The sequence below is a fragment of the Bison bison genome, unplaced genomic scaffold (genome assembly GCF_000754665.1).
Source record: "Bison bison bison isolate TAMUID 2011002044 unplaced genomic scaffold, Bison_UMD1.0 scf7180017864331, whole genome shotgun sequence".
Taxonomy (NCBI): Eukaryota; Metazoa; Chordata; class Mammalia; order Artiodactyla; family Bovidae; genus Bison; species Bison bison.
The window spans coordinates 6,432,643-6,447,588 of NW_011494903.1; the positions used below are offsets into that span (position 1 = coordinate 6,432,643).

General features: G+C 39.3%; 1 protein-coding gene across 4 annotated transcripts in view; it reads right to left on the minus strand.

The window, feature by feature from the left end:
- Positions 1 to 14,946, minus strand: part of SKP2 (S-phase kinase-associated protein 2, E3 ubiquitin protein ligase) — a 57,981-nt gene that overhangs the window by 14,591 nt on the left and 28,444 nt on the right. For 3 of the 4 annotated variants that reach the window (XM_010853779.1, XM_010853783.1, XM_010853781.1), the window contains 3 exons: positions 12,872 to 12,923; positions 12,586 to 12,693; positions 3,412 to 5,500 (listed from right to left, as the gene is read on the minus strand). In XM_010853779.1, the coding sequence (XP_010852081.1) occupies positions 5,287 to 5,500; positions 12,586 to 12,693; positions 12,872 to 12,923 (374 nt within the window). In that variant the 3' untranslated portion in view covers positions 3,412 to 5,286. Of the gene's footprint in view, positions 1 to 3,411; positions 5,501 to 12,585; positions 12,694 to 12,871; positions 12,924 to 14,946 lie in introns of those variants that run through there. The other variant, XM_010853780.1, reaches the window with a different exon arrangement.

The following is a 14,946-nucleotide window of genomic DNA, read 5'->3' on the forward strand; positions in this document are numbered from 1 at the left end:
TAAGTTAGCTTACAGGTACTATCCTGAGTAGTAAATTAATAGTTTTGAGTAAAAAGACATTTTAAAAGCCAATGTAAATGACCAGGTTTTTTAAAAAATACAACATGAAATCATGGTAATGGTTGGGATATGATCAATTCCAGTGTGCCTGTTAATTTTAAAATGTGTGTCTATGGAAAAAAGTCTGCCTTCTAGTCTCTCATCAGTCACAGCCCCTTCCATCTGAAGACCTTAAATATAGTGATTTTACTGCTCAAATGTACAAGGTAGATATTTTGATATTTGGTTTAGGGAATACCAAAATATCAGTATCTTGATATTTAGATTCACTAAAAAGTAACTCAAACACTAGAGCAAAACAAATCCATAAAATGAGCTTAGGCTTTAGGGTTTCAACCTGTATAAGGAGTTAGCGTCTTGGTGGAGAGAGCCTTTTGACTTTCTGGGACCTTTGGCCAGGTGGGGATGGGGAGAGGAGAGGTTACGAGAGAGAAGGTTGCCTTCTGTTTGTTCCAAGGTTAGGTTATCCAGTGGAAAGGTGTTTCCAGTTTTCCTGGACCATTTAGTGTCTTTCCTCCTGTTCTAGACCTTGCCCTGTCCTCTACATTGTAGATCATTAGTCAATGTTGGATTGTAGTTAAGTTCACCATGATAGAAGGGACACAGTCACTTTATCCAGAAATAAATATTTTGCATTTGGCTAGAGTTTGCCTAATAATCTTGGGAACTTGCAACTAGGGTATAGAAGAGGAATCAAGAGCCACAGGCAGACTGTTAACACTGTTGTTGTTCAGTCTCTTGGGTCATGTCCAACTCCTTGTGACCCCATGGACTACAACACACCAGACTTCACTGTCTCCCGGAGTTTGCTCAAGCTCATGTCCATTGAGTCAGTGATGCTATCTAACCATCTCATCCTCTGCTGCCCTCTTCTTTTGCCTTAAGTCTTTCCCAGCATCAGGGTTTTTACAATGAGTCAGCTCTTTGCATTAGGTGGCCAAAGTACTGGAGCTTTAGCATCAGTCCTTCCAATGAATATTCAGGGCTGATTTCCTTTAGGATTGACTGGTTTGATCTCCTTGCTGTCCAAAGGGGCTCTCAAGAGTCTTCTCCAACACCACAGTTTGAAAGCATCAGTTCTTCAACGCTCAGCCTTCTTTATGGTCCAACTCTCAAGTCCATAATGACTCCTGGAAAATCCATAGCTTTGACTGTATAGACATTTGTTAGCAAAGTGATGTCTTCTTTTGAATATGCTGTCTAGTTTTGTCATAGCTTTCCTTCCAAAGAGCAATCATCTTTTAATTCATGGCTGCAGTCACCATCTGCAGTCATTTTGAAACCCAAGAAAATAAAATCTGTCACTGCTGCTTTTTCTCCATTTGCCATGAAGTGATGGAACAGATGCCATGATCTCGTTTTCTGAATGTTGAGTTTTAAGTCAGCCTTTTCACTCTCCTCTTTCACACTCATCAAGAGGTTCTTTAGTTCTTCATTTTCTGCCATTAGTGATATCATCTGCATATCTGTTATAGATATTTCTCCTGGCAATCTTGATTCACAAGAATGAAGGCATATGGTGTGTGCCTCTTGAAGGAAGACAGTAATACCACCTATCCTGTCTCCTTGCTATGATGTTCAAAAAAACCTTGACAAACTAAGCCTATAGATCAGGGTCTCTCAACACTGGCACTAAGGTTTTGGATCAGATGGTTCTTTATTGTGGGGAGCTGTCCTAGCTATTGTGGGATGGTTAGCAGCATCCTTGGTATGTACCTGCTGGAGGCCAATAGCTCCTCTCCACTTGTGACAACCAAAGCAGTTTTCACATGTTACCAGTGTCTCTTGGGTGGCAGACTCACTCTTGGCTAGCTTTTTGCGGCTAGAGCTACCAGTTTATGGAAATAGGGGACACATGAACCTGTTAAATACTATTCCAGGGATGGATCACATCAGTAAAATCCAGAATGGGCAACACTGGACAAGCAACCTAGTTTCTTCCATATGTAAAGTGTAAGGATAGTAAAGAAGAGGAACACTAAGATTAAGAGACTAAGAAAATGTCAATGTCAACTAAATGCAAAGTATGATCCGTGTTTGGAGCCTGAGCAAAACAAATCTATGTAAGAAAAGTTTTTACATAGCTAGGGAACTTTCAACATCATCTTGATATTTAATGTTTTAGAATTAAATCAGAAGAATATCTTTCAGAGGTATATACTGAACTATTCATGAAGTCATGGGTCTTGGTTTTGCCTCAAAAATGATCTTGTGAGCATGTGATGTCCATGGGATGGGAGAGAAGGGTGAAATGAGATTGGTCATGAGTTAATGACCTTTGGAAGCAGAAAATGAAATTCATCATCTTTACCTTCTGCATTTGACATTTTTGATAACAAAAAAGGAAGCATGGTATTGATATTAAAAAGGAAGCAAAAAACTGGGTAATATTCAGGAAGCATCACCATTCTATTTGAATGTGTTCAAAAGGAGTTAATTCCTAGAAGATCTCTGGATATAGGGTAAACTATTCAAACAGTTTGCTAATGAGAATAAAATGCACAGTATAAGCTGATCAAGTCTGTATTTAAAAAGTGCTATGAGCAGATTTTTATCGATAGTACTTGATACTTTATTGATAGTACTTATCACTTAATCTCACATCTTATAAAATATGTTAATACTTTAAGCACTTTAACCGTAACAAGCCTGATTTAGTACCTTGTCAAAGAATTATAAACATTTTGACAACACATGAAGTAGATGGGACAAAAGGGATCATGTTATGGCTTGCTTTAAAGTGCTTTGTTCAGAGGGTTGGGGCCTCCCTGGTGGCTGTGATAAGGAATCTGCCTGCAATGCAAATCCAGAGAAGGCAATGGCACCCCACTCCAGTACTCTTGCCTGGAAAATCCCATGGACAGAGGAGCCTGGTAGGCTACAGTCCATGGGGTCGCGAAGAGTTGGACATGACTGAGCGACTTCACTTTCACTTTTCACTTTCCTGCATTGAAGAAGGAAATGGCAACCCACTCCAGTGTTCTTGCCTGGAGAATCCCAGGGACAGGGGAGCCTGATGGGCTGCTGTCTATGGGGTGGCACAGAGTCGGACACGACTGAAGCGACTTAGCAGCAGCAGCAATGCAGAAGATGCAGGTTTGATCCCTGGGTCAGGAAGATCTCCTGCAGAAGGAAATGGCAGCCCTCTCCAATATTTTTACCTGGGAAATCCCATGGACAGAGGAACCTGGTGGGCTACAGTACATGGGGTTGCAAGAGTAGGACACGACTTAGCACACACACACATTCAGAGGGCTGAGAGAAATCTCACACCATACCTAATGCTCGTTTTAACCAGAGTGCTTAAGAAAAATAGAGAAAGAAAAAAGGAATACAACTTAGCTGAAGTATTCATTTTTATAAAAATGTTTTATTTTAAAACAAATCTATAAAAGTAGAAATCACATACAAAAATACAGATTACTCTGACATGTTAGCAAAATAGCTTATGGCTGGACTTGAGTTTCGAAGTACTGTATGTGTGAGGGTATCCGGAAATAAGAGGCCAACCGGATCCTCCCTCCAGCCCGTGTCACTAATCTGTAAACAATAATTTCAAGTAGTATGTAGCACTTTTAAACTACTACAAAATTGAAACCTAATCATTTCCTGTGTAACACTACTTTATAAAAATGTTCTTCCTTAGGTTTGAGCAGATAAGGGCACTTCATACCATTGTTTATAACATTTCAAAGATCTGATTTTTAAAAAAAAGCAATGTTAATAGAAATGATGAGTTTGGGCTTTTTGCTCCATTTTGAATATATGGGAAGGTCATTGATTTAAACAAGAAGTTAGTGTTTTGTTTTTTTTTTAAGTAGAATTTAGTCCTTTTGCTTCTATGTATCATTAAAAAAAAAAATCACTGATGCTATCAAAAGGTTCAGCACCCAAGTCTTAACTTTTATGCATGTGCCAGCTGTGCTTATTGCTCTGAAACTGCATGGAACATACACCTTCTTCTAGTGTATATTCCTAATTGAAAGGAACATGCAGTTCTTAGGGAACTCCAGGTCCAGAACTTTATAAAACAGGTTGCTAGAAACAATCATTGTGAGAGGCCATTAAAATAAAATAAAAAAAAAGACAATTTAAAATACTTGATTCCAGAGTAAAAATAACTTTGAGAACCTTAGCAAAAAGGAAAACGCAGGCATCTGCGGTTCAGGATTCCATCCAACATTTCAAGAATCAAAGAATGACTGGTTCCTACCTCTCTAAAACAAAGTAAGTCATTTTAAAAGCTAAAGAACCCACGTTAACATAATTTGATCATAAAGTCAGAACTCCACAATTCAATTTCCTCAGCTAATTCAGAACGCTGCGAACACAGTACATAAAGGAAATAAAAGTAGTTGCTCAGTCGTGTTCGACTTTTTGCGACCCCATGGACTGTAGCCCGCCAGGCTCCTCTGTCCATGGGATTCTCTAGGCAAAAATACTGGAGTGGGTTGCCATTTCCTCCTCCAGGGGACCTTCCCAACTGTACATAAAGGAGACTTCATTAATGTGCATTAGAGGATACCCCAGGTTAACTGTCATAGAAAACTGTCTCTTGAGCCTTTAAATTCTATACCAATTCTACACCTCTGGTTGGCCAACTGTTTGTTTCTTTATTTAGGTTTTAAGGTGAATGACCTGGGGCTATTTGTTTCCATCAACCTGACTGCAAATCTAAAGGCGCAGTTGAAATGTCTATTTTTCTTGCCATCCTCAGAAGAGATTGCTGCAGATCTACTCTATGATTCTCATTCTTTTCAGCTTACAATACAAATAGCTTATTATTTTTTGCAACCTATGTCTTATAATAAAGCAGTGCTGAAAAATTAAATAAAGAATGTTCAGTTGCCATATCGGCTATGAAAATGATTTGCTGGTGGCGATTTTTAAGCTTGATTCTAAATAGATTTATGAAGAATGGCACTTGGAAGACGTGGTTCAAATTTTGCTATTTAAGGTATCTTGAAATTATAGGCTCACTCTCCCTAAAATTTCAAAAAGCGTAGAGCTGAGGCTCTTAAGGGTATAGCAGTGATAAAAGCTTTCATAGTCATTTCTAAAAAGCAACACTTCATAGTTTTCTGTCTCCAATGGTTCTCTAATATACTTGTAGAAGGAAGGCAACGGAAAACCATGAATAAAAATAGCTGAGCTCTCCACAATTGGGCTTCCTGCTTACTTTCCCTGTTCAAAGAAAAGAGGAGACACCATCTTGCAATAGAGGATTCATAGGCAACTGGGCTTCTCCAGTGACAGTCGGCATTTGATGCCCCATATCTCTTGGTTCTTCTTGTTGCCAATGGTCGGCCTGGCGATGGTGGTGAAATGGGAGCAATTAATCTGTAGATGAGGGAGGGCTTCCTTTAACAATTGAAGGGTACCGTCTGGTACGATTCCAAAGACTTGTAGTGTTTTTAATGTGGGAATTTCTCCAAGTTCACTGGAAAGGAAAAGAGAGACTTTCAGAGTAGCAGTATCTATGGTAACTGCCACTAGAGTTACATGATCCAATTTTTACACACTGTATCATATTTTATACGATACAAACTGAAGACATAATTTGCAATCAATGATTCGAGGGAACAGCAAAGGTGAATCAAACCACAAAGCACAGGCCACAGCTTGGGCAATACGGCCTTAGGAAACACATAAGTGCATTTCGTTGAATTTCTAATAACCAAAAAACTCCTAGGTTTATTTAAAATCCAAACATATTTTCTTTCTTTCTCCATTCTTGGTTTATATTCCTCCTCCCCTCCCACCCCCCGCCCCTACTCTTGGTTTATATTGAAAAATGTCACTGTGTTGGGAGGGGAAGCCAGCAAGCTAGTGATGGGAAAAGTAAATGTTTTACTATGGCATAAGCTGGAGTCACGAAAGGTTACATGCAACTTAAGGATATGGACTTGATCTTTATTTGAACAAGGCCTGCCCACTTGAAAGGAGATTGAGCAGAGTTAGTGACTTCCAAGTAGTGGTTAATAGTCAACAAGTCCATTACATATGATGAAACCTAACGGTGACTTCATGATACTATTTTAAGGTTGTGTGTCAGGTGCAGATAGACACAATAAACATTTTACTTCTCTACATATTCCCTTTTTTTCTTTCTGACACACGGAAGCCAGTTATCTTCCTAGGTATTTCACATTAAGTGAAACCGAGAGTCCCTTGGATTGCAAGGAGATCCAACCAGTCCATTCTGAAGGAGATTAGCCCTGGGATTTCTTTGGAAGGAATGATGCTTAGTGTATATTCCAATGACCAAGGCCATCCTCATAAAGCCTAGCTCAGATTAAGTCCTTCCCCTGTTTGAAATCGATGATGCCTCCCTCACGTTTACAGAACTCAAACCATCTACTCGCCTTAAGACCTTCCATACTACTCCTGCTCTCACTCCCCATCTAAGTGTATTTATTCTACATTTAGGAGAGTTTTAAACACCACAGATGTTAACATATACTGGTTGAATACAAGAGGAAGGGTAATTTAGAAAATAAAAGTACTAACCAAATGAAATAAACATGCTTGGTGTTCCTAAGGGGGCAGTTAGATCTGGATGTAAAAGAAAATCAGCAAGGAATGATCCAGTACTTTGGCCACCTCATGCGAAGAGTTGACTCATTGGAAAAGACTCTGATGCTGGGAGGGATTGGGGGCAGGAGGAGAAGGGGACGACAGAGGATGAGATGGCTGGATGGCATCACTGACTCGATGGATGTGAGTCTGAGTGAACTCCGGGAGTTGGTGATGGACAGGGAGGCCTGGCGTGCTACGATTCATGGGGTCGCAAAGAGTTGGACATGACTGAGCAACTGAACTGAACTGAACTGAACTATGTCAACAGTGAAATTCTGGTCCACAAAAAAGGGATCCTGTTTTCCCAAAGCAAATATGCTTTGGTAATGATTCTTTTTTCTTACCCTAGGTCTACAGGCTTAGAAATTCATCTCTCTGATCTATATTTACTCCAGGTTGGGACACACAGTCCAAAGTCTCAGGAAAGGGAATATTTAGTTTGGAGTTTCAACAAAATCCCACGGCAGATCAATGAGAAAATCAATTCCCTAGAATAAGAAGCATCCTTTATATTTTCATACTGTCAATAATTACTTAAAAAATAAACCTTCCTTAGAGTAATTGTCAGCTTGCCCCTAATCTTTCCTCCTCTCAGCTTAGTGTATATTTCAATGACCAAGGCCATCCTCATAAAGCCTAGCTCAGATTAAGTCCTTCCCCTGTTTGAAATCGATGATGCCTCCCTCACGTTTACAGAACTCAAACCATCTACTCGCCTTAAGACCTTCCATACTACTCCTGCTCTCACTCCTCATCTAAGTGTATTTATTCTACATTTAGGAGAGTTTTAAACGCCACAGATGTTAACATATACTGGTTGAATACAAGAGGAAGGGTAATTTAGAAAATAAAAGTACTAACCAAATGAAATAAACATGCTTGGTGTTCCTAAGGGGGCAGTTAGATCTGGATGTAAAAGAAAATCAGCAAGAACAAATTGCTATTGTTCATAAAGTAAGCTAATCTCTGAAATGGAAACAAGAGTATAAGGAGATGTCAGCATATACAGATGTTTATACTTACCGTCACTGAAGATGATAGCAATCTGGCCCAATCTTAAATTTCTCTTATATAAAATCTGAGTATATGAGAACTTTGTAATATCCATGAGAATCCAGATTCTGGGATCTCTAGATTAGCCAAGTTGTAAGACATTCTGCAGTGGAGAGTATTTAAAACAAGAAACTAGAGGTGGGAGTGAAGAGGGATGGCAGACGACAGAAAAGCAAATGTTTTCGCAACAGCACTTTGTAAAAGCCTTGGTGAGGAAGGAAATTATATTAGACACTTAGAAGACACTCAGGTGTTACATGTGAGAAAGGAGTGAGCAGAATATGATAGATGGTGGATGAATGACCATTCCCAAGCCAATAAAACCAGGAAGTCTTTAAGATTTTAAGGAGACCCCCACCCCCCCAAAACAAGCCTCTTGTATGTGTATCACCTACAGCACAGCAGAGAACGTACCCAAGTATCTCTTTGAAAACTTCATGGAAGAGACTGAAAAGTAAACTAAAGGAGAGTAAATAGAAATGAATAGTCTGAGAGTCATTATTTCTAACTTCAGTATAAAATGACACTGATGTCTTAAGTGTCTCTATTTAGTTAGTAAAGAAAAGGTATTTATAAACTGTTTGACCAGGTTCACTCCTTTGCTGTTCACTGTTCAGTCGCTAAGTCGTGTTCCACTCTTTGAGACCCCATGAGCCTGGAAGCACGCCAGGCTTCCCTTCCTTCACTGTCTCCCAGAGTCTGCTCAAACTCACGTCCACTGAGTCAGGTGATACCATCCAACCATCTCGTTCTCTGTCACCCCTTTCTCTCCTCCCCCAATCTTTCCCAGCATCAGGGTCTTTTCCGGTGAGTTGACCCTTCGCATCAGGTGACCAAAGTATTGGAGTTTCAGCTTCGGCATAAGTCCTTCCAATATTCAGGGTTGGTTTCCTTTAGGACGGACTGGTTTGATCTCCTTGCTGTCCAAGGGACTCAAGAGTCTTCTCCAACACCACAGTTCAAAAGCATCAATTCTTCGGTGCTCAGCTTTCTTTAGGGTCCAACTCTGATATTCATACATGACTACTGGAAAAACCATAGCTTTGACTAGATTGACCTTTGTTGGCAAAGTGACGTCTCTGCCTTTTAATACTCTGTCTAGGTTTGTCATAGCTTTTCTTCTAAGGAGCAAGCATCTTTTAATTTCACGGCTGCAGTCACCATCTGCAGTGATTTTGGGGCCCAAGAAAATAAAATCTGTCACTGTTTTCATCGTTTCCCCAACTACTTGCCATGAAGTGATGGGACTGGATGCCGTCATCTTTTGAATGTTGAGTTTTAAGCCACTCTCCTCTCTTACACTTTCCTCTTCCACCCTCATTGGAAGCTCTTCTGTTCCTCTTCACTTTCTGCCATTACGGAGGTATCATCTGCATATCTATTGTTGATATTTCTCCCAGCAATCTTATTCTCCTTATAAAACCTTAAATTCCTCAACTTAAAATTCTCCTGCAAGTATTATTATTTCTTTAGTTTCTCTTAATCTCAGATTACTATCTCCAGCTTCAGTTTTTTCCATTAATGAGAAATACAAGAGAAATCAGACCAATTAATAAGGAAGGGAATAAATACAAGGAGGGTGTGTCCTGAGGATAAAATATCTAGTTTGCTAAGTATTTCAAAGCATTATCAGTACAAAAGAAAGACACTCAAATTTTATGTTACCACTTCTAAGAAATGAAAAATTTTTAGCATAAATAGCTTTCTGGAAATTATTGAAGATCCTAGAACTCTTACTATGCATTTCATATACATTTTACCTGGAGAAATGTTTAAGGATAGGGTACCAGCAAACTCATCTTAATGAATTCACAAGGTAAACCAGTATACTGTTCACTTTATGTCTTAAGAAACATACTCTTTTTACCTTAAGGTTCAAGGACAGCATCTTTCTTCTGTCTGTTTTCACTGTATTCTGATGGTCTGACTTGTTACTAAACTGATACCTCTGCTTCCCTTATTTCAAGGTAATGTTTAGACAAATTGGTTACAGTGCAGTCAGGGTTTGCACCTGGGTCTGTGACTTCAGATCCATGCTCTGACCCGTCAAGTCACACTGCCTGCAGATGACTGTGCAAGTATTATCATCCCAATGGATATAAATATAAAAATATGAAGGCTCACAGCCTCCCCTTAGCCTCTGCTCAAGTGAATAGGTATTTCCTGCTTAACTTCTTACTCTTTGGAGAGAAAGAACAAAAGTAAGACACAGAAGTAGATTCTCTTGAGAAAAACAAGCAGAAAAGAATGATCAGTATACTCCCAAGGGAGCTGCACAGACAATGCAGCTAAAGCTCAAATGGCAAGGGTGGGAAACAACTGTTAACAGAGAAACCTTTTCAGGTTAGACTCTCCAGGCTCCTAGGAGTTCTGGATGCTAGAAAATTCAAGTGGCAGGGGATTTTAATAAGAGTTGCATGTATATGAATTTAGGCCCCAACATCTGCTGCTGCTGCTGCTAAGTCACTTCAGTCGTGTCCGACTCTGTGTGACCCCATAGACGGCAGCCCACCAGGCTCCCCCGTGCCTGGGATTCTCCAGACAAGAATACTGGAGTGGGTTGTCATTTCCTTCTCCAATGCATGAAAGTGAAAAGTGAAAGGGAAGTCGCTCAGTCGTGTCCAACTCTTTGCGACCCCATGGGCTACAGCCCACCAGGCTCCTCCATCCATGGGATTTTCCAGGTAAGAGTACTGGAGTGGGGTGCCATCGCTTTCTCCACCAACATCTGAGAGCCCTGCAACTAAATATTGGCATCTCTTTTATGCAGTGCTTTTCCAAATGAGACACCAGCTGAGACCCTGAGCCCTAAGGATTAACTACAGTGCTTTATTAAAGATGTTAATTACTGGATTCCCTAATTCTATGAGTTAACTCTATATAGCTGAAGTGTCTGATCTATTCATTCTTTTTAATTCTTTTTCTTTAAATTGCAACATAGTTGATTTTTAATGTTGTGTTAGTTTTTGGTGTACAGCAAACTAATTCAGCTATATATACATGTATATGTACATATATATATATATACACACACACATACATATTTCATTTTCAGATTCTTTTCCATTACAGGTTACTGTAAGAAACTGAATACAGTTCCCCGTTGCTATACAGTTAAGTCCTTGTTGTTGATCTGTTTTATATATGTAGTGTATATCTGTTAATCTCAAACTCCTAATTTATCCCTCTCCCTCCACCCTTTCCCCTTTGATAGCCATAAGCTTGTTTTCAATGTCTGTGAGTCTGTTCCTATTCTGTAGATAAGTTCAGTTGTATTATTTTTTTAGATTCTACATATATGTGATATGATATTTGTCTTTCTCTGATTTACTTAGTATGATAATCTCTGTGTCCATCCATGTTGCTGCAAATGGCACTATTTCATTCTTTTTTATGGCTGAGTAATATTCAACTGTACATATGTACCACATCTTCTTTATCCATTCATCTGCTGATTCATCATCGCTTCCATGTCCTGGCTGCTGCTATATTCATTAATTCTTTTTTTCTTTTTTGTTCCAAACTTTAAACTTTTTCTTTTGTATTGGGGTATAGCTGATTAACAATATTGTGGTATAATAGTTTCAGGTGAACAGCAAAGGGACTCAGCCACACATATACATGTATCCATTCTCCCCCAAACCCTCCTGCCATCCAGCCTGGCACATAACACTGAGCAGAGTTCCCTGTGCTATACAAAAGGTCCTTGTTGGTTATCCATTTTAAATATGGTAGTGTGTACATGACCTTCCCAAAGTCCCTAACTATCCTTTACCCCTGGCACCCATAAAGTTCGTTTTCTGTATTCATTAATACTTGAAACTAACTTACAAGACCCAAACTAGTAATTTGAGGACTACATAAATTCTGTGCTCAAATTCAACACCCTTCTTTGGTAGGAATCAGCTTGATTACCTTCATGTGGATAGTGAGCTTAAACAAGGTCAGCAGGGTCATTTAGGCGATGAGGAAGAAGGACACCAGGCCAAATCCAAGATACTGACTCCTTGTAGTTTCTAATAAAATTGCTATACACTTATATATGACATGAGGAAAAACTCTGCAGCCCTTTGAAATATAGGAAAACTTCTTAAAGCTAAAGAGATGATATTCCCAGGATGACTTGGGTATGGCACTTCTTAAAAGCAAGATGGATCCGATTTCTCTTTTGTTAGCATTGCTTTGATTTTGTGGAAGTTGCTGAGCAGTACAAAATCAACCCCTAAAAGAGCTACCAGATTAGATATAGACTATTCTGCACGTGTCCAGGAGATCTGAGACATACATCCAGTTCAGTCAGTAACTCACTATTCAGCTTTGGGTAAGTAAGCTTTTACTTCACTCTTCTGGATCTTAATCTCCCTCCTCCTCAAAGAGAACATCACTCTTATAATATTTACTACTTAAATATTTTTATTTTTCCCCATTCCTTGGCCTCTGGGACAGACACCACTAGGAGACTGTAGAACTTTCCCTCTAAGCTCAGATGAAGGTTTTTGGACTTAACTAGTTGATCTGAAAAATTTCAGAAACACATACACACACACGGTCTGCCTCCTCCTGTTATACTCTGAGCTTCCTGAGACTAAAGGCTGTCTTCTGCTTTTCTAAGTTCTCCTCAAGTACTTGAACAGTATTCTAATATTTAGACCAGTTCACAGCCAAATAAATGTTTAGTAAACTACCTCAATCAACTCAACTTAACCAGACGTTTTAAGCAAAACATTTTGCCTTGGTTCTTCTATTTTGCTAGTCCTTCCTAACTAGTTTGTGATACATTAATTTGATGTTTAAGCTTTAAACATCTGCTGTTAATAATAACGGATTTTAACACCAAGTGACATCTCTTTTGGCCCCTGCCCTCTGCTCATTTTAAGAAACAAGAGTACTCACAGTAAAGTTTCAGGTATTATGTCATAGCACCGACTGAGTGACAGGTGTTGGAGGTAGTTGAGTTGGTAAAATTCTGGAAAGCAGTCATTTTTCAGCATGACACTATCGCTGTAACAAAACAGAAGAAAAAATTAAAAATCTATCCATCAATCCCAGATGAAGATAGGAACAGCTTATCATTCATTCAGTTCCTTCAATTCAACCAAGTAAGATTCTTTCCTTGTTCAATAAAAAATCATGAATTTTCATTAAAATTTTTTTGTTTAAAAAAAAAAAAAAAACATACCTTAAGTCTAGGTGGACAAGATTGGGACATCTTCCAACTAAGGTAGAGACATCTAGCAAAATAAATAAATAAATAAAAAGATGATCACTATCAAATGAGGAATCACACAAGGATACTTGCTGTCCATACGTTTCACATTGTGCTGGAAATTCAGAGTAGTGCAATTAAGAGTTATTCACTATTAGAAAAAAAAAATTATCATCTTGCCATGTAAGACTTTCTACCCAGGAAACACAAGAAATCATCTGAAAAACTACTAGCAATAGTAAGAGAACTAATTGTGTAAAATGACTGGATAAGAAACTCCATAGCTTACCTATGTGCCAGCAATAGCTAGATGAAAAGAGGTAGGGGGAAGTCCAGTTCACAACAGCAAAAAGCAAAATCAAATAGCACAATACATATACACAAATATCAAAAAGTAGCACTCCAAACCAGTGGAGGAACATCATAGATTATTAAAAAATAATATGGCTACTACAACTAGAGAAAATTAACTTCAACTCAAATAAAATATCCAAATTAATTCCACGTTATTAAAAACGTCCAAATGCAAAAATGAATAATTTATTCACTGGATCTTGGGATCAGTAAGGAGTTTCTAAACATAAAGAAAAAAAAAAAAACAAAAAGGAGACAATGATAATTTACTACATAAATCTTTAAAAACTCTACCATGTTAAAACAAAACAGAATACAAGCAGAAATAAAGTGGTATCAGAAAACTGGGAATAAATGTTTCCAAAAGAGTTAATTTTTTTTTTTAAATTTTATTTTATCTTTAAACTTTACAATATTGTATTAGTTTTGCCAAATATCAAAATGAATCTGCCACAGGTATACCTGTGTTCCCCATCCTGAACCCTCCTCCCTCCTCCCTCCCCATACCCTCCCTCAGGGTCGTCCCAGTGCACCAGCCCCAATCATCCAGTATCGTGCATCGAACCTGGACTGGCGACTCGTTTCTTATATATTATACATGTTTCAATGCCATTCTCCCAAATCATTCCACCCTCGCCCTCTCCCACAGAGTCCAACAGGGTCGTCCCAGTGCACCAGCCCCAATCATCCAGTATCGTGCATCGAACCTGGACTGGCGACTCGTTTCATATATATTATACATGTTTCAATGCCATTCTCCCAAATCATCCCACCCTCGCCCTCTCCCACAGAGTCCAAAAGACTGTTCTATACATCAGTGTCTCCTTTGCTGTCTCATATACAGGGTTATTGTTACCACCTTTCTAAATTCCATATATACGCGTTAGTATACTGTATTGGTGTTTTTCTTTCTGGCTTACTTCACTCTGTGTAATAGGTTCCAGTTTCATCCATCTCATTAGAACTGATTCAAATGTATTCTTTTTAATGGCTGAGTAATACTCCATTGTGTATATGTACCACAGCTTTCTTATCCATTCATCTGCTGATGGGCATCTAGGTTGCTTCCATGTCCTGGCTATTATAAACAGTGCTGCGATGAACATTGGGGTACACGTGTCTCTTTCCCTTCTGGTTTCCTTAGTGTGTATGCCCAGCAGTGGGATTGCTGGATCATAAGGCAGTTCAGTTCAGTTCAGTTCAGTCGCTCAGTCGTGTCCGACTCTTTGTGACCCCATGAATCGCAGCATGCCAGGCCTCCCTGTCCATCACCAATTCCTGGAGTTCATTCAGACTCATGTCCATTGAGACAGTGATGCCATCCAGCCATCTCAGCCTCTGTCATCCCCTTCTCCTCCTGCCCCCAATCCCTCCCAGCATCAGTCTTTTCCAATGAGTCAACTCTTCGCATGAGGTGGCCAAAGTACTGGAGTTTCAGCTTTAGCATCGTTCCTTCCAAAGAACACCTAGGACTGATCTCCTTTAGAATGGACTGGTTGGATCTCCTTGCAGTCCATGGGACTCTCAAGAGTCTTCTCCAACACCACAGTTCAAAAGCATCAATTCCTTGGCGCTCACCTTTCTTCACAGTACAACTCTCACATCCATACATGACCACCGGAAAAACCATAGCCTTGACTAGACGAACCTTTGTTGGCAAAGTAATGTCTCTGCTTTTGAATATGCTATCTAGG